Below are 27,918 nucleotides of genomic sequence, written 5' to 3'. Positions count from 1 at the left end.
TCAAATAATAGATTCTTATTCTGGTATTTTATGTATTACTACACCGAGCTGTGTAGCCACGATAACTTGAACCGATTTATGACATTAATATTTTACTTTAGTGTCATTTAGAGAATAACAAAGAGAATCAAAATAAACAAAAACTTTTTGATCCAGTTGCAATGTGATTTGTATTGCATTATATTTGCTAATCCTTTAAATTACGGTAATTAAGGAAAGTTACTGTTTGAATTCGAGGATAAAAATGGACAAGTACGAAGTTATTGGAACACTTGGGGAAGGCTCCTTTGGTAGAGTTTATAAAGCAAAAGAATTGTCTTCTGGATCTTTTGTTGCTTTAAAAGTAATAAGTAAAGTAAGTATTGTACCATTCTATACATTTGTATGCATTGGAATATGAAGGTAATCATCAACATTTTCCTTTTAGGGATTTCCTTATATTGTATTTATATTTGAAATATTTGTTTCTAAAGTCTTGTTTGTATTGGTAACATATTTCTCTACTTTTAGCGAGGAAGATCTGCTAGAGAATTAAAGGGCTTCAGAAGAGAATGTGAGATCCAAAGGGATTTGCACCATCCTAATATTATTCAAATGCTAGACTCCTTTGAAACAGAAAATGAGGTATTTGATATCCAGTTTTAAAAAAAAAACTATATATATGCTTTTTTTAGATTGTAGTCATTACAGAGTTTGCTCATAAAGAACTCACAGCCATCTTAGGAAAAGTGGGTTACCTACCTGAAGATAAGGTGCAGAAAATTGTATGGGATTTGGTTTCTGCTTTGTACTATCTTCATTCTAATAGAGTTCTTCATAGGTAGGTAAATAGCGTTATGTTTTTGTTAACAAAAGGCAAAAGTATAAGGTTATATAAATTATATAAAATGAAAGATTACTACATATATTGTGAAAAGAAAAAAGTAGAGATACATATTTAAAACACACTAATTTTCTGTATTGCTCCAATATTTTTTATTTTTTAGGGATCTAAAACCTCAAAACATTCTTCTTGATATGAACAACACTGCTAAATTATGTGATTTTGGATTTGCAAGAAATATGAGCACTGGTACACATGTATTGACATCTATTAAAGGTAATTCAGGAATTTGTTTATAAATAATCTGCTTTGGATATAGTTTTCAAAAATAAGTACAAATTTTATTCATTTTGAACAGGCCACAAAATATACCTACTATTATATAAGTATTGTTATGGTAAACAAAAATAGGAATTTTAAATTATAATATTTTAAATCAATGATCTTACCTATTCGATTTGTCTCAGGCTGTACTTTTGTGGCTCAGTATCTTTATTTTTGTATTTGAAAATATAAGGACCAAAAGAAATAATGAAAACACAAAAATATCAAATGTAAAATCCATCAATATTATGTATCAACATAAGAATAACATAACTGTTATATAAAAACAAAATAAAATTTTTCAACAAAAAAAAAATATACCATAAATTTTCAACCTCTACAACACACAGATCAGATGTTACTATGATGATCTCCAGTTCTAGGAATGAATGAGATACTTAACTGTTTCTATTCAATCATCTATAAAATCTTTTTAATCTACTGTAATCTACTGTAACTCCCTGTGAATGTCTTGTGAACATTAAAAAAAATTAAATTTATAATTTCGTTGGTTTACTGCCAAAACCAGATAAGTAAAATTTTGTTATTTTTGTGAAAATCAAGTTTAAAAGTTTAAGCCTACAGTAAAACAAATACATGAAAGGAAACATTTAATAACCGATAAAATAACATAGATTGTGGTGCTGCGAAGATAATTAACTCCAAAAATCAGAAAAAAAAACAGGAAATTTTAAAAAATTTAAAAAAATGCAAAAAAATCTGTACTTAACCTATTTTGCCTGAACTGATTGGCGTAATTTGAAACTTATCTTAAAGTATCTTTAACTTAAATGTCAACTTCAGGATGTTTAATTGCTGGTTCAGGAATATTGTCTTGAACATCGTCGGAGGATGGTAAATTATAATAATATGAGTGAAATTCATCTGGAATCACACCCGATTTGCACAACTTCGATAAATCTTGTTTTTTTTTGGAACTTCATAACTTCGCATCTTCATATATGCATCTTTAGCATTATTTCTTTCAAATTAGGTATTTTTCGACTTCTCCCAAAAACTTTTAATCTCTTTGTATTCTGAGGTATGATCATACCTATACCCAAGGATTTCTGGGTTAGCTTTTTGGTATCGATAACATTTAACTTTTAACCACTTTACCTTTTCGTTTTTCATGTCTCTCGTTTTATTTTTAATAAGCTTGGAAATGCCTTCTAAGTCAAGAAAATCTTTATACATGGATACTGAATCAGTTAGAGTATTTTTAATATTTTAACATGAAATATTAAACTGGATATATGGTATTCTTATACCATAGGATAAAAGTTCATTTTCCACCACAAATGAAAAACAATTTGTATTTCTTTATTTTGAACTAACAAATTCTTTAATTTTTTAATTTTATGTGATACAGATATTGCAATATCATGGTTTTATTTTTATTCTTTTTATTTTGCCTTTGTGCTATACATTACAAAATATTTTTTAGGTACACCGTTATATATGGCCCCCGAACTGATAGATGAACAACCATATGATTATACAGCAGATCTGTGGTCATTGGGATGCATTATTTATGAACTTCTGATGGGCTCTCCACCATTTTGCACCCCATCAATTCTACACCTGATAAGGCTTATTAGGCATGAACAAATTCAATGGCCAACATTTTTGTCAGACAGCTGTATCTCTTTCCTAAAAGTAAAAATATTTCCGTTACTAAATTTTTTATTTTTATACTATTTCTTATATTAATTTAAATGTACTTATATTTCACATAGGGATTGCTGCAAAAAAATCCTTCAAAAAGACTGAAGTGGGACGAAATTTTGGATCATCCTTTTGTAAAGAATCACATTAACATCACTGAAAATACATCACCTGAATCTCTAACAGTGCCTCTTTCTCCAAGTGTTTTGCATGCCAAAGAACAGCAACGCAGGGAAAGTATGAAAAATAAAGCAACCAGGTATGTTCTTATAATTATCAAATAATTCTCCAAGTTCTACTTTGCTATATAACTCAAGTTTCTATAAAAAGTGTTCACTGGTATTAACTTGTTTCTTTTTATATAACGCATTGTTTTTTATAGAATTCCATCAAAAACTTACGAACAAACTTCAGCTAGTAAACCAGTTACATCAAAAACCAGCAAAAATTCTCAAGAGAGTTCAGCAGACGCTTTAAAAAAGTCTTCGAACCAGGACTCACAGAACAATAACGTATTAGAAGACTCAACTAAAAGTCGCACAACAAGTAATGTTAATGCGAAAGGAAGTTCATTGGAAAACAGTTTTCAAAATATAAATCTAAATACCAGCAAGTCGAAAAATGCTGATGGAGAAAGCCAGAAAAGTCAAGAGAAAAGTAAGTTTATATGTTTTTACACTAATAATCCACTTTTTTACCATAGCAAATGTGTGGGCAGTTTATATTATATACTCTTCCACTCTGGTAGTGTGAGAGATAGTGGGGTTGTATGTCTGGTTGTATGTCTGGGACTAGTATCCATATAATTCTTTTTTATTGTTAGATATCTTTCTTCAATTCATTTATAGGTACTGTTGTTAATGTTCTTTATTAACTTGTACCTAATATGTATCTTCTATTGCTAATTTATAATCCAAAAATATTTCTAGCAATATTAGTAGATTCATTACTTCATTGTAGCAGTTTAGACAAAAACATAACTATGATTATTTCATCCCTCTTCTCTCTACACTATAAAATATTATGACTTAAAAACAATCATTCTGATTATATTTCACCATTCATTCAATTGCATTAGTCAGCCTTAATTTTCTCTTTGTACTCCAACTATGGTATTTTTTATGGTTTGCCATATATTTTCTATTTCTTTGTGTTCTATTTCGATTGTTTTTTCCAGGTCTTCATTAAGTTTAGTTGCTAGTTTCTCTTAATTAGCTTCATTTCGAAGTATATCAATATGTATTGCACTTCTTTGGTTTGTTTCGGCGTATTGTTTTTCATTTTTGTTTGAGATCGATAACAACCACTAACGACTGATTTAAATCTATGATTATTCAAAGCAAAATCAATTTTATTCTTTACAATATCTTGATTATTGTCCTGAGGTGATTTCCATGTATATATTCACCTGGGAGGTAGTTTAAATAATGTCTTTGCGTGTATCTAATTCGTTTCCTCCAGTGAAATCAGCTACTTTTTCTTTGCCGATTTTTGCATTAAAGTCGCCTAGTATCATGTTGATGTGGTGTTTGTTGAGGCTTTGTGTGATGTCCGGTATTCCTGTATAAAATTCTTCTACCTCATTCTCACTTTTGTCTTCTTTGAGTGCATGTACTTGTATTAGATTGAGTATAGTGTTTTTACATTTAAGTTGTAGCAGCTCTATTCTTTCTGAGTAAGAGGTAAAGTTTTCTAAACTTATACAGAAGTAAAAAACTTCACAATTTGTATCTTGGTATAAAAACATTTAATCCAAAACTTGTTAAAAGTGTCGTCCAAAATTCATAGATGCAGATGCACAACGTTTTCGATCTAACTCAGATCATTCTCAGTGCCTTCTTTTGGTACTTGAAGCTAACACTAAAATTGCAGCGGAGACATCAATATATGGTTTTACATATTTAAATTTAAATTATAATGCGACCCCAAGTAGATGACAATGGTTGAAGATTTTAATTTTTAATGTTAAAGTGTAACATGTTTCTTTGCTCGACTTGAACACGTGGTTCTTGTCAGTTAAAACGACACAGACCAACTCTAAAGTACAACAATTAAAGTTTTCTAGGTTTATTAATGTTTTTGTGTATGATAAATGTGACACCTTATTGCTGTCTTCCAGTACCGGACCATCTTACTTCGCTTAATCTTAATATTTCATTAGTATTCCTGCTCATTTTTTGAATTATATGATTGACCTTTCCTGCTCTTGGTAGGCTTTAAATAGTCCATGTTCCAATTTTTACCGGTTTTTTATTAGAGCAAGTTCGGAGATCCTTCGCACCACCGCTTTATTTAAGAATCGCCGGTACGTAGGGTCATTGTTGATTTTATTTGCCATGATGAGTGATTTTCTTAAGATATCCATAAAGGATCTTTAATACAGTAGTTTTTTCTTGCATTCTGCATACTGATGCCGTTGACCTTATTGATTCTTCCACCTTTAGAGTTAATTTCTCTATGTACTAAAGGCAGCATAGTGCCCCTACTTTAGACCACTCTTGTATCTATTCAAGGAAGCTGTTGGTAGATGTAAAGGGGACCGTTTATACTGATGGACTATAACTGGCTACCCTCACTTAGTTTAGTCTGCAGACCAATGCAGTTATCCGGGGTGTGACACGTGTAGCCATAAGTGAGAGTTGGGCGTCTTAAGAGAATCAGTTATCAAAAACCATGTCCCGTCTATGATGTGGCGATGTGGCAGTTCTCATAAAAGGTACTTACTACCCCTATAACACAACCCTACTTCCCTGAATTATTTTAATATGTTTAAAATATAAATAATAAAATCACTATTCAATATTCTCTAATTTTAAAAATACAGAAAATATAGTATGAAGCTTCGCGCTGGTCTACTGTATCGTCTACTGTACTGGCTACTGTACCATCTTTTTTATTTTTTATAAATCAACATTATTTCAAAACATCTTTAAAATAAAAATATTTGGCATTAAAAAAAGTCAGTATTTTTTTTGCTTTAGATAATTCGGTTATTCTCTCTTTGAAAATTCCATAAAGTATTCAATGCTGTTCTTGCCGATTTGACGGAATCTCATGGAGCACATGTAAAATTATTCAAGTCTTCTATGTCATCTAAATCAATATTATCGGATTTTTGAGCTACCAAATAGACAATTTCGTTACCAGATAAAGTCCCAGCAGTTATAACTCCATCATCGTACATAACAAATGCTAACAAACAAGTCCTCAAAAAATATTACTGATTCAGATTCCACTGTATTTCATTCTGCAGGAGGGGAAATAGAAATATCTTCGGTTTCAACTTCTTCTGTTGACGGCGATAGAAAACACAGTGTACCTACTTAACATTTTTTTTTATCGCCATTCTCATGGCTTGAAATACATATAGAGTAGAATTCTTTTTTCTTCCATATTATCCAACATGTTTCTGACAACTTTCAATCTTTGACAACTTCTGTTATTCAACAGTTTTACAACATTATGTTTCTGAAAACTTCTTCGCGATATAATGACTTGAAGTTTGTAATGATAGCTTGATCCATAGGCTGTAATTTTAATGTGGTATTGGCGGGCAAATATTGGATTTTAACTGCTTTTATGTGTGCAGTATCATTATGGGCTGTACATCAAGGAATAACAAGATTTTTCTTCTTGCAATTCTTTTTTCCGTTTGTCACAGGTTTCAATTTTGAGACTTACACTTTTTATACAAGCTTTTTAAAAGTAATTTAAGTTTAATAAAGTTTTCTTTTGGACTTTTCTAGTCATCGATTACTGGCTCTGAAATTATCCACTCGAATGATTTAGAGTATATTTCGGCTTTTTCTTGTAACGATGTTTTACTAACACTGATATTTCGGCTCCGAAATTACCTAAACCATTTAAGTAAGCAGTCCTCCAAGCCCGTAAAATTCTTCAATTTATTGTCTTTTGCAGGACAAATCTTACCGTTTTGAATTTTTTTCATAATGTCTGATTTATTATTTATTGTTGTCAGAGTACCCATGGGTAGACTAAATTGGTCAGCATCATCTTTCTTCTTTTGACAGCTCTTCACAGTTTCGAGGTAAGCTGTTGTACAAATTGATGTGTATTGCGCTAGAACCAAACTACTTCTGACAATTTTTCAATCGACAACAAATGACTTGCTTTGCTAAAGTTCAAATGAAATCAAAAATAATAAAATTAAACTGCTGCTTGATATCAAGCAAGCGCGTAAGCACCTGTTAACGTAGGTAATAAATTCTTAAGTGGTAATCCTATTTATTGTATACAACTACATTGTTTTCTAAGAAACAATGGTGTACTTACATTATCGATCAATTATCAAAGTTGGTAACTTGTTTTTCTTCGAACTATAGAGCAATAACTTTCAAATAATCGATTGTAAAGGTTGTAAAATTTTAAGTGTCTGAAGGGCTTATCAATGGGGCCTGCGCCATAACCAGACCAATAAGGTTGTAAAATAAAACATTGCTGTATTCGAGATGCAGAGGCCCAATTAAATTTTTCGAGTAATGGAGGAAAAATATGTACCACAATGGCTTGGCAGGACTCACTGATTATTTTGACTAATAGATGGTTGAAATTTCTAGTCATGGAGGCTTTGGGGCTTGAAGGGAAGGGGACAAAACGTGTATTAGAGGTTAATACACTAATACCTTTTAAGTCTCGAAGACAACGTTGCTCAGTCTTTGTAGATAATGGGCGAGATCGTTTAGGGAGGTAGAGAACACGCGAAATATAAAAAGTACTAAAAAGATACCCAAAAATACTAAAATAGAAAAGAGACTAAAAAATTGGTCGTCACTGTTTTTAAATATTTGAATAAAAAAAAAACAATTGGGATGCTCATAATAGGTACATAAAGAAATACTAAATGGAAGGACCTATATAAATGTCAAAAAAGTTAGCACCTTTGTGTCATTTTAGGTCCATTGAAAACATTCAATTTCATTGAAGACAACCAACCGATAGAAACCGAAGAATGGATAGTTTTTTTAACGCGAGCGATACAGGAAGTGATGAACGGTGAAATGATATCGCTGACCCAGTCTACGCAGACTAACGTTCTAGTGTCGCCATTACGAAATCCGAATGCCAGTCCAAAAGTGTTGAGCTTCGTGGCGAGACTGTTGTCTATACCTTTCGTTGTAAAGGGAGTTTCTACAGATTGTTTATTGCAGATTAGAAAGGTAAGATTGAAATTTTATTTTTTATGTATAAAAATTTACCATATACATATAATGGGAATTGATCAAAATTTCAGTTGGAAGTAAGTTTATATTGACGTTTCGATTTCCAGTTCAGAAATCGTTCTCCAAATTTTAATTAAATAAATTATTTCATTTTTTATTCGATAATCCAAAAAAAAATCTTCCAATGATTCACTCATCTTGATGATTGAGATATATATTATTCATTTTAAAGTAGATGACTTAAAAATGATATGAACATTTTTGAGGTGCTCATCAAATTATTAGAAGAATTTTTTTTTGTATTGTTACGTTTTTCTGTGGATTCAGGGATTAAGTGAAACACACTTGGTTTAAGGTTGATCTTCACCCACAATTAATTTGTTTCTGATCCTAGAGATGGCTCTACTGCTGCATGAGCTCTGGTAATTTTTTTAACTTAACTGTAGATTTCTACATGATGACTCTGTAATATTTTCAAACCCTAATATAAATTACAGTTTTCTATCATTATATCCACTGGCTGAGTTGCCAAGTTGTGTAGACAGTAATTTTATCAAATACCTAGTAGACTAAGTAAGCAAATATATCTTTAACAACATCTTTATGTATAATATTTTACTGCTCCGCTGTGTCAATCGGAATATATTAAAGTTACGCATTTGCAAGAATATAAAGTTTCATTCACACATATCATTGAAAAATGATACATATTTATTATCTAAACATTTTTATCGACAAAGAGGTACTTAGCGCCATTTATTATCTAAAGATTTTTATCGACAAAGAGGTACTTAGCGGCGCTATCTGTGAATATCGTATTACCATTAAATTTATACATGCAATCATATATTAGATTTTTGTTGATAGTTAACAATTAAATTATCTGGTAAACTTTATTAATATACTTTATTGTTAGTTCTTTGTTAAGTACTTGATATTTTTCCAGTTCCTCTCGCAATTTATTCAAATAGTTTAGTTGATATTTAGTTATGTCATCCTTCAAAATTGAACTCTAGAAAATTTGGTTCTTATTCACCTTATCTTATTGTGCAACATAAATAATGGACTATTATTATCTGCAAATTTAACCGTTAATGGCCTAGGCTTATTACTATTGTTAACCTGCTAATACGAAAAACGTGGAAACTGATAACGAATATTTGCTTCTTGTTACAATCCTCGAGTTACTCAATTGAATTACTTTGAGAAAGTTGTTCCAAGGCCTCGAGACAATCCTTAATCGATGCGAATCTATCTGATAACTTAGAAATTAAATCAGATAATTTATTGAACTGATCTTCGAATGTATAGCAACTATTACAGACGATTCTTAGTGACTTCGATTTTGTCCTAGTTATTCTTATAACTTCTTCTTGTGCAATATTTAGACATTGAATATGAATACGAATATGAACAAGTTCGTTTGAAATACCTTCTATAATTATTACACCAGCATCCAGTCAGTAGCGCACCTAGAATTTACCTATAGTTTACCTCTGGGGAGGGGTTTTGGTTGGTCACCAAATTTTTTTTTATGATGTTACCTCCATTTTGAGTCCTTAAAATGTGTAAGTAACAGTGTCGGAATAGGGTCCTGGGGGGGATGCACTGCATCCAGTTCAAATACTTCTAATATGGCACCCATTTTTGATGTTAATAAAGATTTTTCTATCTTACCAGAGTACGACGGCAATCCAAATGAATCACAATTTTATTGATGTTATTTCCATGCTTCTAAACAATTTTTAATAAAAATATTAAAAAAATATATAAAGAATAGTAGAAAAATGTAACTTGTCTTTCACACACCATACAAAAAATCCAACAACGCTAATTGAATAATTAAATTACCACGTTAAATATGCAGAACACAATAATTATTGTATAAATACACAATATGATATTAGATATACATATCTAATATTAGGCTTATAACAAAAGTAGACAGGTGGTAGACATTGTGGACTATCACGGGTTGTATTCCTCTGCATGTGCTAGCAGTAGAAAAGAGACATCTCTATGAGAGAAGAGAGCATTTGACAACAGCTATAAAAAAAAGAAGAAAGGAAAAGATCAATGGAAAGATAGCAAGAAGAGGAGAACAACAAGGAAGATGTTGCCCAGCGCACCAAGGTTCAGAAAGACAGATATAGATAAATGCCTATACTGCGAATATTCCGACATTGTTACTCACACAATGCTGGAGTGTAATGGATGTACAGTAGAGAGAAACAGAGAAAGAAATAGGTATGAACCCTGTGACTGTAAGAGAGATGCTCGTGAAGATGACTGGAAGTACGGAGGAATGGAATAGTGTTCACTATTACATCCGAGCAGTCATTAAAAAAAAAAGAAGAAGAGAAACACCAACCGGGCCAACGACCCGGTTGGTGTTCATTGTCATATGAAATTAGTCTTATCGGCAAGCGAGTGTGTATTTGAAATTTTACGGGAACGTTGTATCGATTTAATAACAGCGGACGATAGGTACAAAGAAAGGAAAGGAACTCAACACGTCCCTTAAGTGATTCGGGTTAATAGGACACTCCTCGACAGTCTCAACACGACTGCTTCAGAGTACGGGTAGTGAAGAGCTCAACACGCTCTTCGGGTAACGGCGGTATGGGACGGAACAACTTGTGAACTCAACACGTCCACAAGCCGGGGTAGGGAAGAAGAGAACCTTCAGTCAACACCTGTCGATTCTCTCTCTATGAGGAAATGTTGCGGTTTATATAGCGGAGCTTGGTAATTAGTTTTGCCCTTTCTACTGTCGATACATTTCTACTTCATGGGTTGGTTCGCGCGCACGCTGGTTTAACGGTGATGGCTTGGACTCATCGTTACACCCCCTCTTCCTGGAAAAAAAAATTTTGGAACAAAAATTTTTTTATTTTTATTCCTTGCCAGGTACTTGGTTACCCTAAAAAAAATTTACAATACATCGAAATAAAAAATGTCCGCCCTAAAAAAAAAAAATAAATATCGTCTTCTTAAAAAAAAAATCGTCTTCCTCTCTCTTAAAAAAAAACGTCTTCCTTCGTGGGGCTTCAATTATTGGTTTTTATCCTCAGCACCCGGTTCGGGAGTCTCAGTCTGTATTTTTTTCCTTTATGCTGCGGCGGAATTAGTGAGAGCAGCGGGATTGACACTGGAATTGACTGGACTTTCTGAATTTTTGTGATGCCCATGGTTGGTTCATCGAAAAGGTTTTTAAATTTGGAAATAGCCTTTATCAGGGGCTCGCAGCCTTTGCCCGGGGTGTTAGGTTTTGGTGTGTTCCCCAATGGTGATATTAATTCTGGAACGGTGTATGGTGGCGGCGTAACTGTGCCGTCCATTTCTATGTCACTGTAATATATTTCTAACGTGTCATCACATTATATTTGAAGGTTACTGGTAAACTGTATTAAAATATACTGTCACTACTTGGTGTTGACTGTAAGTGCTTGGACTGATTAAGGAGTAGGGAAATCGGTAAATGCGGGTTTTAGGTCTTTGATATGAGCTGTTATTGTACGGTTTTTATCGTCGTGTTTTAATTTGAATATTACATTAGAACACACTTTTGTTATAGTATATGGGCCTGAAAATTTCGGTGCTAATTTGGCGTTAAAATTTTTGGCGGCATTTGAGAGTTGGTATTCCCTTTTCATGACTTTGTCGTTTATTGTGGGTTTCCACTCTCTTCGTCGTAAGGTGTAGTAATGGCTTTGAGTTGTAAAAGCTTTTGCCAGGTTTGTACGTACTAGTTCGAATGTTTCTCGTAGTTTATGCCATTTTATGTTTTGATCGGTATGTTGTGTGTCGTTTGGGGTTTTTACGACTTTACTTGGAATTTCTAGTTCGTGTCCAAAGTTCAGGAAGGCTGGGGAGAAACCCGTTGAATCGTGTTTAGCTGTATTATATGCGAATAGTAGTTCTGGAAGGCTCGTGTCCCATTTCTTATGGTTATTATCGCAGAACTGAGCTATCATTGTTTTGATTACTCTGTTTGTTCTTTCTACTGGATTATTCTGGGGTGAATATGGCGGAATGTTTCTTTCAGAAATCTGGAATTCGTCTAGCAACTTTCGTACTTCCCTGTTATCGTATGTTCTTGCGTTGTCTGATATTAGCTCTTTGGGTGATCCGAATCTCATAATGATTTTATCTTTTAAGTTCTGACAGACTGCTTTTGCCGTTGCTGTTCTGATCGGTATGGCTTCGACCCATTTTGAAAAGGTGTCCTGGAATGTCATTATATATTTGTTTCCTTTGCTGGATGTTGGAAGGGGTCCTATGATGTCGGTTGAAACGGTGTGCCATGGATGTGGCGGAATTTGTGTAGATTGCATGCGGCCTGGGGTTAAGCTTTGTTGCGGCTTAAATTGCTGACAGTTCTTGCAGTTCCTGACGAACTTTGCGGCGTCTTTAAACATCCCTGGCCAGTAGTATTTTCTAGCTAGGCGGGTTATTGTTTTGGCTATTCCTAGATGTCCTGCGGTCGGTTGCTCGTGGTTTTCTGCCAGGAGTTGTTGTCTCTTGTGGTTTGGGATGCATAGTTTCCAGGGGTTGGATACCTCTGTCTCTTTTAAATCGTATTTGTCCCAGAAGTGTTGATAGAGAAGTCCATCTTTGATAGAGTAGTCTGGAAATAGTTGCGGATTTGTCTGGATTTTATTTAAAGCTTTATTGTACCATTCGTCGGGTTCTACATCTTCTACGTTTATTATGCAAACCAGATCTACTGGTTCTCTAGAGAGCGCGTCGGCCAGGACGTTCTGGGAGCCCTTTCTGTAAATGACATCGAAGTCAAATTGTTGCAGCAGCATTGCCCATCTAGCTATTCTACCTGTAGGGTTATCCATTGTTTGTAAGTATGATAAGACTTTGATGATCTGTGATAATTGAAAATGGGTATCCTTCGATGTAGGGTTTCATCTTTTCTACACCGAAGATGATCGCTAGTAGTTCTTTTTCTGTCACGCTGTAATTTTTTTCGGCATTTGTTAGGGTTCGACTTGCGTAAGCGATGACTTGTTCCTGTCCTTCGTCGTTTGTTTGTACTAAAGCTACTCCTAAACCGTGGTTCGAAGCGTCCGATTGTAAAAAAAATCTTTTCTGGAAGTCCGGGCAGATCAGTATTGGAGCTTGTGTCAGTAGTAATTTTATTTTGTTAAATGCTTCCTCTTGGTCTCTGTCCCAAGTCCAATGTTGTTTTTTCTTTAGTAGCTTTGTTAAAGGGGCTGTAGTTCGTGAAAAATCTTTTATAAATCTCCTATACCATGAGATGATGCCCAAAATGCGGCGTAGTTGTTTAACGGTTTTTGGCGCGGGATATTAGACTATAGCTTTTGTCTTGTTGTCGTCCACTTTTATTCCCGTTTTGTTTACTACATGGCCTAAATAATTTATCTCTTCTTTGCAGAATTTACATTTGTCTATATTAATTCGTAGTTTGGCCTGCTGTAGTCTGTGAAGTACTTCTTTTAAGTTTTCCATATGTTCCTTGAACGTTTTCCCCAGTACTATTATGTCGTCTAAATAGGCGAATGCATGTGGTTCCATTTCTGGGCCGATTATTGTATCTAGTAATCGTTGAAAAGTAGCGGAGGCGGCGTGTAATTCGAATGGAAGTAGTTTGAACTGGAATAGTCCTTTTCCTGGTGATATGAAAGCGGTCAAGGGTTTACTTGCTTCGGAAAGTGGTACTTGCCAATATCCATTTTTTAGATCTAACGTGGTAAAATATTTTGCAGATTTTAACTTTTCTAGGATATGATTGATGTACGGTAATGGGTAGGCATCTTTTTCTGAGATGTCGTTGATTTTCCTAAAATCGATGCAAAATCTGTATCCGTTGTTATCCTTCTTTTTTACTAGGACGATGGGGGAACTGTACGGGCTATTAGATTTTTCTATCACGTTCTCTTCTAGCATCTTATCTATCTCATCGTTTATGATCTTCTGCATTGCCGGGTTTCGGGGCCTGTATCTTTGTTTGATCGGTGTATTATGTTTGAGTTTTATTGTATGTTCGGTTAGATGTGTTGTTCCTTTAATTTGTTTAAATTTCTCCAATTCTGTTAGTAACAATTCCTGTAATTGTTTTTTTTCGGTATTGTTTAATGTAGTACTGATGTCGAGCTGCTCTCGTTTCGGACTGTTCGTGAATTCCGGTATGTATGACGGAATATCTTCGGTCTGGTCGTCGGCCGCGGTATCGGTCGGTAGTTCGGTATATCTTCGGTCTGGTTGTCGACCGCGGTATCGGTCGGTAGTCGGTATATTTTCGGTCTGGTCTTCGACCGCGGTATCGGTCGGTAGTCGGTAGGTCGTTTTGTTATATATTTTGCTTCTCTGTTGGAGCGGATATCTTGCGGTTGGTGTTTCGTTGACCCTGGAATTGGTCGGTATTCGGTTATTGTCTGCATTGTACGATCTGGATCCATGTTCTGTCCTGGTTGGGTATTGTTCTCTCCTTCTTACGCGATTTCTATTTAAGATGTTTGATAAATCAAGGCCCCATCTTGTTATTTCATGCATTCCCAGTACTACTTCTGAAGCTAGGTTTGGTAAAAAATGTAGCTTGGCTTTTCTCCAAACGTTGTCCTTGGAACATTTTGCTGTAAAACAGATTTCTATGTTGCTGGTTTTTCCATCTGCCAGCGTGATCTTTAAAGCTTTTCTGTCGCTTTTTGTTCCACATTGTTCCAATATTTTTTTACCTTTTTGTCCTATAAACGAATTTTTGGCTCCTGTGTCTATTAGTGCTCTTAACTTTTTACCGTTGCTGAACGTTATCGTTGTGTGGGGTCGTTGATCTGTATAGTGTGCGTAGCTGGAGGTTGTTAGGGAGGACTCTAAATGCTGACTGGGTTGCCTCCTTCTTGTCCAGTCCTGTTGGAGTTTTCCGGTCGGCTTCTACATTGGCAGTTATTGGAAGTTCTTCCTCGGGTTCCGCAATGGCTGCAGAAGAGTACAGCGATAGCTCTGCAGTTTCTTCTATTGTGGCTTCTGTGGCCGCATCTCCAACAACAAGTCTGTCTGTCGAAATTCTGTATTTTGTTATTACGACTATTTGCCTGTGTCCAGTCACACCTTGTATTGTTTCTGTTATATATTTCTTTTTGGACCATATCATATTCTTCCGCTAGTCTGATGATGTCCTGTGTTGACGATACGTCTTGCCTCTTTATATACAACTTGTATTTCGGGTTCATATTGGTGTATATCCTGTTTAGTTCTTCTTGGTGATTGAATTCACCATGTCTTCTGATCATTGTTTGTATATCAATGATGTAGTCTTTTACACCTTCGTTGTTTCGTTGGAGTCGGTTCCGGATTTGAGCTTCCAGAGATTGCGTGAGAACGGAGGAAACGAAGAAATTGCGGAAATCTTGTTCGAAGTCTTTTAATTCGTTCCAATATTTATTATTGTTTCTGTACCATAGTAATGCTTTCCCGTTTAATGTTTCTGGTAGAGCTTGTAAAACGTGGGTGTCTTGTAGGCCGTAAGCTGTCTGGAGTTCTTTCAACCGTTCTATGAATTCTATTGGGTCTCTTGAACCGTCAAAGTGTAACCCCCATTTACGTACTATTTCCATCTTTCTTTGTCTGTCTTCCATCTGGTTTTCTTCTATTTCCTCTGGGTTTTGGCCTTTTTGAGTTGGTGCCTTGATGATCGCAACTAATCTCGCTCTTAGCTCGCTGAAATTCCCTTCCGTCGGCTGTTCTCTGTTTGTTAATTCGGCTATAAGTTCGTCTTTCTTTAATAGGTACGCCCAACTAACCTTCGACGTTTCCGGAGCGTCTGTCATTTTTGAACTGTAAATCACCCTGTATTTGATTAAAATTTGAAATGTAGTACTGTCTCATGAAAATAAAATTCGGAATTCGGTCGGTATTATTGTTTAAAACGTATTTTTCTGCTCGGGCGCCATTTGTGATGTCCTCTCGTGGGAGTCACTATCCGGGTAGCTTTTAGACAGTCAGAGACAGAGTTCAAAATAAAAATAAAACTTTATTGTCTTCCTTAAATTAAATTGACAAAAATCTTATGTACATATTTACAATTTGGTTTAGTCTTCTCAGTACCTGGCCTATTTATTCAAATTAAGTTTGACCTTGTCATATGAAATTAGTCTTATCGGCAAGCGAGTGTGTATTTGAAATTTTACGGGAACGTTGTATCGATTTAATAACAGCAGACGATAGGTACAAAGAAAGGAAAGGAACTCAACACGTCCCTTAAGTGATTCGGGTTAATAGGACACTCCTCGACAGTCTCAACACGACTGCTTCAGAGTACGGGTAGTGAAGAGCTCAACACGCTCTTCGGGTAACGGCGGTATGGGACGGAACAACTTGTGAACTCAACACGTCCACAAGCCGGGGTAGGGAAGAAGAGAACCTTCAGTCAACACCTGTCGATTCTCTCTCTATGAGCAAATGTTGCGGTTTATATAGCGGAGCTTGATAATTAGTTTTGCCCTTTCTACTGTCGATACATTCCTACTTCATGGGTTGGTTCGCGCGCACGCTGGTTTAACGGTGATGGCTTGGACTCATCGTTACACCCCCTCTTCCTGGAAAAAAAAATTTTGGAACAAAAATTTTTTTATTTTTATTCCTTGCCAGGTACTTGGTTACCCTAAAAAAAAATTACAATACATCGAAATAAAAAATGTCCGCCCTAAAAAAAAATAAATATCGTCTTCTTAAAAAAATCGTCTTCCTCTCTCTTAAAAAAAAACGTCTTCCTTCGTGGGGCTTCAATTATTGGTTTTTATCCTCAGCACCCGGTTCGGGTGCTGAGGATATATAGAGGTATAAAAATTTACCATATACATATAATGGGAATTGATCAAAATTTCAGTTGGAAGTAAGTTTATATTGACGTTTCGATTTCCAGTTCAGAAATCGTTCTCCAAATTTTAATTAAATAAATTATTTCATTTTTTATTCGATAATCCAAAAAAAATCTTCCAATGATTCACTCATCTTGATGATTGAGATATATATTATTCATTTTAAAGTATATGACTTAAAAATGATATGAACATTTTTGAGGTGCTTATCAAATTATTAGAAGAATTTTTTTTTGTATTGTTACGTTTTTCTGTGGATTCAGGGATTAAGTGAAACACACTTGGTTTAAGGTTGATCTTCACCCACAATTAATTTGTTTCTGATGCTAGAGATGGCTCTACTGCTGCATGAGCTCTGGTAATTTTTTTAACTTAATTGTAGATTTCTACATGATGACTCTGTAATATTTTCAAACCCTAATATAAATTACAGTTTTCTATCATTATATCCACTGGCTGAGTTGCCAAGTTGTGTAGACAGTAATTTTATCAAATACCTAGTAGACTAAGTAAGCAAATATATCTTTAACAACATCTTTATGTATAATATTTTACTGCTCCGCTGTGTCAATCGGAATATATTAAAGTTACGCATTTGCAAGAATATAAAGTTTCATTCACACATATTATTGAAAAATGATACATATTTATTATCTAAACATTTTTATCGACAAAGAGGTACTTAGCGCCATTTATTATCTAAAGATTTTTATCGACAAAGAGGTACTTAGCGGCGCTATCTGTGAATATCGTATTACCATTAAATTTATACATGCAATCATATATTAGATTTTTGTTGATAGTTAACAATTAAATTATCTGGTAAACTTTATTAATATACTTTATTGTTAGTTCTTTGTTAAGTACTTTATATTTTTCCAGTTCCTCTCGCAATTTATTCAAATAGTTTAGTTGATATTTAGTTATGTCATCCTTCAAAATTGAACTCTAGAAAATTTGGTTCTTATTCACCTTATCTTATTGTGCAACATAAATAATGGACTATTATTATCTGCAAATTTAACCGTTAATGGCCTAGGCTTATTACTATTGTTAACCTGCTAATACGAAAAACGTGGAAACTGATAACGAATATTTGCTTCTTGTTACAATCCTCGAGTTACTCAATTGAATTACTTTGAGAAAGTTGTTCCAAGGCCTCGAGACAATCCTTAATCGATGCGAATCTATCTGATAACTTAGAAATTAAATCAGATAATTTATTGAACTGATCTTCGAATGTATAGCAACTATTACAGACGATTCTTAGTGACTTCGATTTTGTCCTAGTTATTCTTATAACTTCTTCTTGTGCAATATTTAGACATTGAATATGAATACGAATATGAACAAGTTCGTTTGAAATACCTTCTATAATTATTACACCAGCATCCAGTCAGTAGCGCACCTAGAATTTACCTATAGTTTACCTCTGGGGAGGGGTTTTGGTTGGTCACCAAATTTTTTTTTATGATGTTACCTCCATTTTGAGTCCTTAAAATGTGTAAGTAACAGTGTCGGAATAGGGTCCTGGGGGGGGTTTAACCCCCAAAACCTCCCCCTCGGTGCGCCACTGCATCCAGTTCAAATACTTCTAATATGGCACCCATTTTTGATGTTAATAAAGATTTTTCTATCTTACCAGAGTACGACGGCAATCCAAATGAATCACAATTTTATTGATGTTATTTCCATGCTTCTAAACCATTTTTAATAAAAATATTAAAAAAATATATAAAGAATAGTAGAAAAATGTAACTTGTCTTTCACACACCATACAAAAAATCCAACAACGCTAATTGAATAATTAAATTACCACGTTAAATATGCAGAACACAATAATTATTGTATAAATACACAATATGATATTAGATATACATATCTAATATTAGGCTTATAACAAAAGTAGACAGGTGGTAGACATTGTGGACTATCACGGGTTGTATTCCTCTGCATGTGCTAGCAGTAGAAAAGAGACATCTCTATGAGAGAAGAGAGCATTTGACAACAGCTATAAAAAAAGAAGAAAGGAAAAGATCAATGGAAAGATAGCAAGAAGAGGAGAACAACAAGGAAGATGTTGCCCAGCGCACCAAGGTTCAGAAAGACAGATATAGATAAATGCCTATACTGCGAATATTCCGACATTGTTACTCACACAATGCTGAAGTGTAATGGATGTACAGTAGAGAGAAACAGAGAAAGAAATAGGTATGAACCCTGTGACTGTAAGAGAGATGCTCGTGAAGATGACTGGAAGTACGGAGGAATGGAATAGTGTTCACTATTACATCCGAGCAGTCATTAAAAAAAAAAGAAGAAGTGAAACACCAACCGAGCCAACGACAGAGATAAAATCTAATTATTATTTTAATGGAAATAAGCCACAATTGAAGGTTAAAATAAGTTTATTGACGTTTGAATCTTTGATCTTTGATCTTGCACTAATAACTTGTTTATACTCCAACAATTAATAGAAAAAAGAATAGTAGTTGGTACCAAAGTACATCTAGCCTTCATCGACCTAGAAAAGGCGTATGATACAGTTCCAAGACTTAAATTGTGGCAACAACTCGACATTAGTCCATACCTTTTAGGAATAATTACAGAAGTATACAGGGAGAACACTACTTACCTAAAAATCGGAAATAGACTATCAGAGCCAATAAAAGTAACTAAAGGACTAAAACAAGGATGCAGAATGTCACACTCACTGTTTAATTTATATATTGAGGCAGCCCTCCATAATTGGAAAAACCACTGCCAGGGAATGGAAATCCCCATAGGAAATGACGTACTGTTCTCCCTGAACTTTGCGGATGACCAACTCGTCCTAACTCAAGATTTTTATGATCTAAAATTTATGATAAAGCGTCTATACAGAGAATATGTAAAATGTAGTCAGCATGAAGAAAACAGAATATTTAGTTATCAATTCAGATGCGAGGTTTGAAGTGTTGATCGACGAGGACGTGGAAATCAAACAAGTGGAAAAATTTAAATATTTAATTGCACTCATTGCTAAGAACGGCTTGGGACAAACCGAAATTAAACACCGAATTACTCAGAGACGTAAAATTGTAGGATGTCTGAACTCCTTATGGTGGGATCACAACATTTCCAAAAGGAACAAAAAAAGAATAGAGCAAACCATGGTTGAATCAGTTCTTTGTTATGGCTCTGAAGTAAGGACAATTGTCAATGCAGACCTGAAGAGAAGATTGTTAGCAGTTGAAATGGATTATTTGAGAAGAAGTGCTAGAACATCAAGGCAGGAAAGGAAGACCAACGCTACAGAAGCGGTCATTGACAGAATAGAAAAAAAGAGGTTCTAAATGGTTTGGACACCTATTGAGAATGCCTGACGAACGTTGGCCCTAAAAACTTCACAAATGGAAGCCCCCTGGAAGAAGAAAAAGAGGTAAAACTTGACGCTGATGGAATGAAGGAATTAGAAGAGAGATGGAATCAAAAGGTTTGGAGGAGGAGCATGCATTAAACCGGCAGGATTGGCGGAGAAGAACGGGAATACGGCGATAGCCGTCTCCAAAATGTATTGTATTTACAAATTGGCTTATTCCCATGTGATGTCCTCTCGTGGGAGTCACTATCCGGGTAGCTTTTAGACAGTCAGAGACAGAGTTCAAAATAAAAATAAAACTTTATTGTCTTCCTTAAATTAAATTGACAAAAATCTTATGTACATATTTACAATTTGGTTTAGTCTTCTCAGTACCTGGCCTATTTATTCAAATTAAGTTTGACCTTGTCATATGAAATTAGTCTTATCGGCAAGCGAGTGTGTATTTGAAATTTTACGGGAACGTTGTATCGATTTAATAACAGCGGACGATAGGTACAAAGAAAGGAAAGGAACTCAACACGTCCCTTAAGTGATTCGGGTTAATAGGACACTCCTCGACAGTCTCAACACGACCGCTTCAGAGTACGGGTAGTGAAGAGCTCAACACGCTCTTCGGGTAACGGCGGTATGGGACGGAACAACTTGTGAACTCAACACGTCCACAAGCCGGGGTAGGGAAGAAGAGAACCTTCAGTCAACACCTGTCGATTCTCTCTCTATGAGGAAATGTTGCGGTTTATATAGCGGAGCTTGGTAATTAGTTTTGCCCTTTCTACTGTCGATACATTCCTACTTCATGGGTTGGTTCGCGCGCACGCTGGTTTAACGGTGATGGCTTGGACTCATCGTTACACCCCCTCTTCCTGGAAAAAAAATTTTGGAACAAAAATTTTTTTATTTTTATTCCTTGCCAGGTACTTGGTTACCCTAAAAAAAATTTACAATACATCGAAATAAAAAATGTCCGCCCTAAAAAAAAATAAATATCGTCTTCTTAAAAAAAATCGTCTTCCTCTCTCTTAAAAAAAAACGTCTTCCTTCGTGGGGCTTCAATTATTGGTTTTTATCCTCAGCACCCGGTTCGGGAGTCTCAGTCTGTATTTTTTTCCTTTATGCTGCGGCGGAATTAGTGAGAGCAGCGGGATTGACACTGGAATTGACTGGACTTTCTGAATTTTTGTGATGCCCATGGTTGGTTCATCGAAAAGGTTTTTAAATTTGGAAATAGCCTTTATCAGGGGCTCGCAGCCTTTGCCCGGGGTGTTAGGTTTTGGTGTGTTCCCCAATGGTGATATTAATTCTGGAACGGTGTATGGTGGCGGCGTAACTGTGCCGTCCATTTCTATGTCACTGTAATATATTTCTAACGTGTCATCACATTATATTTGAAGGTTACTGGTAAACTGTATTAAAATATACTGTCACTACTTGGTGTTGACTGTAAGTGCTTGGACTGATTAAGGAGTAGGGAAATCAGTAAATGCGGGTTTTAGGTCTTTGATATGAGCTGTTATTGTACGGTTTTTTCGTCGTGTTTTAATTTGAATATTACATTAGAACACACTTTTGTTATAGTATATGGGCCTGAAAATTTCGGTGCTAATTTGGCGTTAAAATTTTTGGCGGCATTTGAGAGTTGGTATTCCCTTTTCATGACTTTGTCGTTTATTGTGGGTTTCCACTCTCTTCGTCGTAAGTTGTAGTAATGGCTTTGAGTTGTAAAAGCTTTTGCCAGGTTTGTACGTACTAGTTCGAATGTTTCTCGTAGTTTCTCGGTTTATATAGCGGAGCTTGGTAATTAGTTTTGCCCTTTCTACTGTCGATACATTCCTACTTCATGGGTTGGTTCGCGCGCACGCTGGTTTAACGGTGATGGCTTGGACTCATCGTTACACCCATTAAAATAGTAATTACTTTAAAAGCCACAAGAAAATAGTTTCAGAACAATAGATAAGATTTAGATAAGAGAAGGGAGTGTTCCAAAAAGTCTTCACCCCACTTTTGGAATACGGTACGTGCGACAGTCAAATGCACACAAGTAAGGGAGGGTGGTTTTGGTTGGTAGACAGGATAATAGATACCTGAATCTTTGGCACTGATATCTTTAGTACTTTAAATTAAACTATAACCCAAATTTTAGGGACTCAAAATGGAGGTAGCATAAAAAAATAAAAAAAATTCAAACCCCCCCCCCTCAGACAAATTCTGTGTACGCCACTGGTTATGCAAGAAACAATATTTTTATAAATACTAAAATAATTAACTAAAAACGCCTAAATAGGTTTTTAAAACTAAGTAGGTTTTTTATAGATATATTACTTATAGAGTGTAAATTTTATGATATCCTACTTTCAAAATAAAAGTTGCAGTATCTACTATTCTGTAACTCTGTAAGTTTCAGCATGACCGGTTCAAAGTTCAAACCGATAACATTCCTATTAAATTTTGTTGTTATCTGCCAAAGTGTTGTACAAAGTAATTGATATGGCAACCCTGTTAGTGTGACGTTTCGCTTAAAGCGTTTCGAAGCCGAACGTAATGCTATCTATCGATGATAAATACTACCATTGCTTCAGATGGAGCCATCTCCCTACATTACAATTTGAAGGCGGCAGTTCAAGACATAATTCTTGTTTAACGAGATTTTTCATATGTTTAGGAAAAAATATTTAACTTTTTGTTGCAAATATTTTCCACTTTTACAGTTTTATATATGTTGCTATTAAAAAATTTTTCGGTTTCTTACCGATAACTTTATTATAAGCAGAAACATATTATTTTTTCCTATTGGAACAAAACTGTAAATTCAAAAATTTTCAAAAAATTCATAAGTATTTCTTATAATCATATCTTGATGCTGTAAAAAAATTTACAAAATCCTATGTTTGGTTTTCCCGCTTTATACTTGGAAAAAAGTAGTTTTTTTTAGTTTTTTCAAAAATCAAAAAATGAAGTTTGTTTAAAATACTTCTAGTCATCACATATACCTTCTCAAATTTTTTAAAATTTTTTGAATTTGGGGTTTGTCTTTTGGGGGGTGCAGATCAACCTTAACAAACTTCATTTCAACTCCAAAACATTCACTAAATTGCAAATATCATAAATTCTAATTACATTAATAATGATCGCCTACAATTCGCACTGATATCGCTTACAAAACAATTATCTGATACTAGCAATAAAAGTTCGCCTAAGTGGGCTTATATAAGGATAACGAGACGTTCTGGAAGCTTACCATGACTGGGACATAGACGTTTCGATAGCAACGGATCGTGGAATATTTTTGACGGTGAAAAGGTCATCTAAAACAGATGGCTGCAGTAAAGGGTATGTAACAGTATTATTAACTAACAAAATTTAATGTAATTTGTATTTTGGGAACGATTTATGAAATAAAAATTGAAATGTCAAAATTTTCAATTAAAATTATGCAAAATTTTAATTAAACTGTTTTTTTACTATTCTCAAAACATTTTTAACTAGAGGTAGTTATGGGTTTAAGAAGCACACGGTTTATTAAACGTTACAATGGTTTGTAAATGCATAATTTTTATTTGTTAGGTTTACCTGGAAGTAAAACTTGTTCCAAACTTGGTATACGCCACTAAGCTCCTTTTACGTGAATGCCGAACCGATTCATCCTCGGATACCGCGTCTCCCATAAATTCTCCTTTGCCATTATCAGCTGAACTATACAAGAGATGTGCAGATTTGACAGAAGAAGATTTTCAAACGCTGGAGTACATATTTATACTTGTCGACCATCTCATTCATCTCGACGACGATTTTTTGATACAATTCTGTGATGCAGTTGTTGTTTTGTCGATTTACTTGTTGATGAAGCTCTTTATTTCGTTTACATGTAAGTGTTAATCAATTTTTTAATAAAAGAATATAAATTTGGCCAAGTTGTACATATATAGAAATGCTAAATCAATTTTTTTTTTCAGATAAAACAAAAATCCGTATCGTAACAGATATCCTCGCCATTTTAACTCGTTTGATGAGTAGACTACCTGAAAATAGTGATGTCATAGAAAGAACGTTGTTGGCCCAATCTGAAAATCAAGACGTCAATCGGATCAAATTTATAGACTTACTGCGACATTCAGATGCTCTCGTTAGAGAAAGAACCTGTTACTTTTTGTTGTGGTTTGGCAAGACACAGCATATCAAGACTATTAAGATGTTCTGGAATTTTGAGGTTAAGGACACTCTGGAAGCTTTGATGTACGACTCTATGGAAGCGGTTAGAAATGTAAGTTCTCAGAGGTATCAAAGGTAGTTTTTTTGCAACCCAGAAGTATAATTTTCTGGGCTTTGTGTATATATCGCTACGTAAATAGATCTTAAGACACTGGCGAATTTCGACCTTTTACCTCACGCCCACTACACTTCATTGTACAGAGCATTTCCAATACTTTTTCGATGGTTTTCACTTTTTTCTCGTCGTTTTTTCAATTTTTGGTTGGTTTCCCAACGCTTTTTAATTCTTTTAACGCTTTCGACGTTTTTTAAATTGATTTAGTATTTTAGACAGTTTTGATGGGTTCCCGGTATTTTCTCATTAGTTTTAGATGCTGTTTCTTCACATTTAGAATGTTTTTCTGGCTGTTTAAACGCTCTTGTCTCTTTTTCAACGCTTTTAATTTCTGTTTAAGAACTTTTGTCGCTTGTTTTACGATATTTTATGCTTTTTCGATAATTCACGCTTTTCCGATCTTTTTCCAAAGTTGTTTTCACTTTTGATACTTAAGGCTTTTTCGACTCTTCCTCAAACGCTTTTTTCAACTCACTTTTTTGTTTTTACACTCTTGTAAAAGGTTACAATGTACCGAAGAGGTTTACTATCTACCTACTATTAACTTAAGACCAAATTCTTGAGTTACGTTTTTCCATAATTTCTGTATTTTCTATTTATTAGTTTCCCAAAGCTCTTAATTTTTTTTAACGCTTTTGACGGTTTTTGAATTTATTTATGCCTCTTCGAAACCTTTGACGCTTCTTCGATGTTGTCTTGTTTTTTTCCAAGACTGTAGGGACAAATCAAGGGATACATTTCCCGGTAAGTCTATCTAAGGATGTGACAGTTTTCCAGGCGGAAATAACTGCAATCCATCACTGCGTGGAAGAAATCGAAAGGTAGGAAAGAACGTTCTGTTCAGTTACCATCTTCACAGATAGTCAGGCAGCGCTTAAGGCACTCAATTCTGTAGAGGTCAATTCTAAGCTAGTATGGGATTCCCTTTTTCCCCCTTAATAAACTAGGAGACTGTAGCAAGGTTACGGTAGCCTCGATATCGGGACACGAGGGTCATAAGGGCAATGAAAAAGCAGATGAAATGGCCAAACAAGGCTCATCAATGCCATTCATTGGACCGGAACGCTTCTGCGGCGTTGCAAAGTCAGTACCAAGAACAGCTACAAGGAAGTGGGTAGCTCACAAATCACAAAGCTCACTAGGACCTAGTAGGTCTTCTAACAGGGCAGTGTAAGCTGAATAGTCACTTGAAGCTGATGGGATTATCCGATGATGACCTGTGCAGATTCTGTCACCTCGAATAAGAAACAGCAGAGCACATTTTATGTCAGTGTGACAGTCTGGCAAATGTGCGGTTCTTTGCATTAGGAGACGAAAATCCACCGGCAAATAGATACATGTAAGGTACAGTCTCGAAGCTACTAGACTTTATAAAAAGGGTCAGGCTAGAGAATGTTATCTAGGACTAGAGGACCGCAATAGATCTGAAAAGTTGCAGTGGAATAGGCCGAAAGGCCACCTCTCTTAATCTAATCTAATCTAATCCTCATCCGATGCATTTTTATTCTCATTTCTTTTAATAATTCGAATATTAGGTCCATATGTTCATCTTTACTTTTTTTTGTTGATGCTATTGTTACACATTTTCTTAGAACACTTGGGGTTACTTCGCCATTGTCATTACTTCTTTTACTCCCGTGATTTCCATCCATTTTGATTGAAATGATTTCTTCAAATTAATATTTATGTCGCTCAAAACATTATTCGTTTCAACCCTGATTTGTTTCTAACTCATATATTAAATAAATCATCGATTTTAATTAATTATCTAATTTATGAATTTTATTAGTTTCAATTTATGAAATAATTTATTGAACACTTATAACCGCATACCACAGGAAATATTTACGATACTTAAATTCCATTAATTGCTGATACTTTCATCGTCGAAACTACTGCATGAAAGCCATACTACTTGTATTTTTTACATCACCATCACATGTTGCATTTCTGTAGTACCACGATTTCTATGGTATCAAGATTTCCGAGTTTATATTAAGATATATTATAACGAGTAATCCCAAATTGAATTAATTGAATTTATGTTTTTGATTTAAGGCCGCCGATTATGCTGTATCCGAGCTCAAAAGTAAGGACTTCTATAAGGATGTCAAGTGAATCAAAATTCAACGAGACGAGTTGTACAAATAATTTTACACGTTGTGATGTGTAAAAAGGCTGTTAAGGTCCAGATCAACAGTGATATGTACAAATTATGCCGATTAAAAAGAGAGGACTGCTTTCAAGTTCTTTGATGAAATTATTTTAGCGAAGAGAAATGTTGGTGTTAAAGAACAGTATATTAATAAATGATAATCTAGTATTTTGTCTTTGATTTACCTTACGATCATAGTAACTAGAATAGTAGAAGAGCAATATATGTCTTCGTACATAATTAATCATTTTCTCATGTAAATCTCCATAAAAAAAACTAAGGTCCAAAATATCAAGGTGTCAAGGAGTTAACGAATCGAACGGAACGATACAGTACAATTAAACATAACTTCGTGTCAGATAATTTTTGAACTCAATTGAAGATAATTTAAATTTGCGCCCAACTTTACACTTGATGACTCTGAACTTACTGAACCTGTTCTGTCATCATATTTGTACTTAAGTTTAAAGTATCTTGCACTGTATTGGCTCCAGGCCTCGGAAAAGCGATAAAAAATGTCGAGAAAACGTTTGAATTTTTAAGAGTGTGTCGAATGCATTAGAGAAGCGGCAAAAGTGTTAAAAGACAGAAGTGTGAAAAGCTTCATAAATAAACGAAAAGCACTAAAAAATGTTAAAAGATAAAAGAATGTCAACAAACAAAAAACAACAAATACCTAAAGTTTACGAATTAGTGTCAAAAGCGCTACAAAAGCGACACTTCTAAAATGCACCAAAAGCATTGGAAAACTGCAAAAAGCCTCGAATATGTATCAAAAGCATTGGAATAACGAAGAGAAAATTGGAAAAAATGACAAGTATTTAAAATTGACAAACTAATGTCAAAATCGGTATAAAACGACAAAGAGTTTAGAAATTCGACAAACGCTTTGGAGAAACGATGAAAAAAATATTGAGAAAGCGTACGAATTGTTGAAATTTTCGCTGGATGCATAAATTTATGCTTAGTTAGAAAACAGATGTCATCGCGAAATCCAAGTCCTCTAACTGATTATGTAGGTTCCACATAATATTTTTGAACAAATCTTTTTAAAAAAATTTTTAGTTATGTGTTATTCTGTTGATCTATTTAGATTAGCAGGTTTAAAATATGAATTATCGAAATACTTAGAGATACAATATTTTTGAAGATTATATATTATGAATACAAATAAGTTCACAAGAAGGTGTATCTATCTTCACATACACATATTTTGTAGCAATACTATTTA

At 34.6% G+C, this 27,918-nt stretch overlaps 1 protein-coding gene across 1 annotated transcript; it reads left to right on the top strand.

The window, feature by feature from the left end:
- Nucleotides 1–82: 82 nt before the first annotated feature.
- fu (STKc_STK36 domain-containing protein fused) lies at nucleotides 83–26,855 on the top strand. Its single transcript, XM_072532198.1, has 11 exons — nucleotides 83–355; nucleotides 511–624; nucleotides 675–820; nucleotides 987–1,099; nucleotides 2,595–2,806; nucleotides 2,887–3,074; nucleotides 3,198–3,472; nucleotides 7,730–7,992; nucleotides 23,773–24,073; nucleotides 24,162–24,469; nucleotides 26,591–26,855. Exons 1-11 carry the CDS (start codon nucleotides 245–247, stop codon nucleotides 26,648–26,650), a joined length of 2,091 nt encoding a protein of 696 aa, XP_072388299.1. The 5' UTR covers nucleotides 83–244; the 3' UTR covers nucleotides 26,651–26,855.
- Nucleotides 26,856–27,918: the final 1,063 nt, after the last annotated feature.

The sequence above is a fragment of the Diabrotica undecimpunctata genome, chromosome 5, assembly GCF_040954645.1.
Source record: "Diabrotica undecimpunctata isolate CICGRU chromosome 5, icDiaUnde3, whole genome shotgun sequence".
Lineage (NCBI taxonomy): Eukaryota > Metazoa > Arthropoda > Insecta > Coleoptera > Chrysomelidae > Diabrotica > Diabrotica undecimpunctata.
The sequence above is the reverse complement of the archived record's forward strand: the minus strand, read 5'-3'. Positions and strand labels throughout refer to the sequence as shown.

What these genes read in the sequence shown, in the direction of transcription:
- fu (XM_072532198.1), top strand. Translation starts at nt 245, where the DNA reads ATGGACAAGTACGAAGTTATTGGAACACTTGGGGAAGGCTCCTTTGGT. An exon ending in CCTTTGAAACAGAAAATGAG is followed by an intron (nt 625 to 674) that starts GTATTTGATATC and finishes TGCTTTTTTTAG; the next exon opens with ATTGTAGTCATTACAGAGTT. An exon ending in GTTTATTGCAGATTAGAAAG is followed by an intron (nt 7,993 to 23,772) that starts GTAAGATTGAAA and finishes TTTATTTGTTAG; the next exon opens with GTTTACCTGGAAGTAAAACT.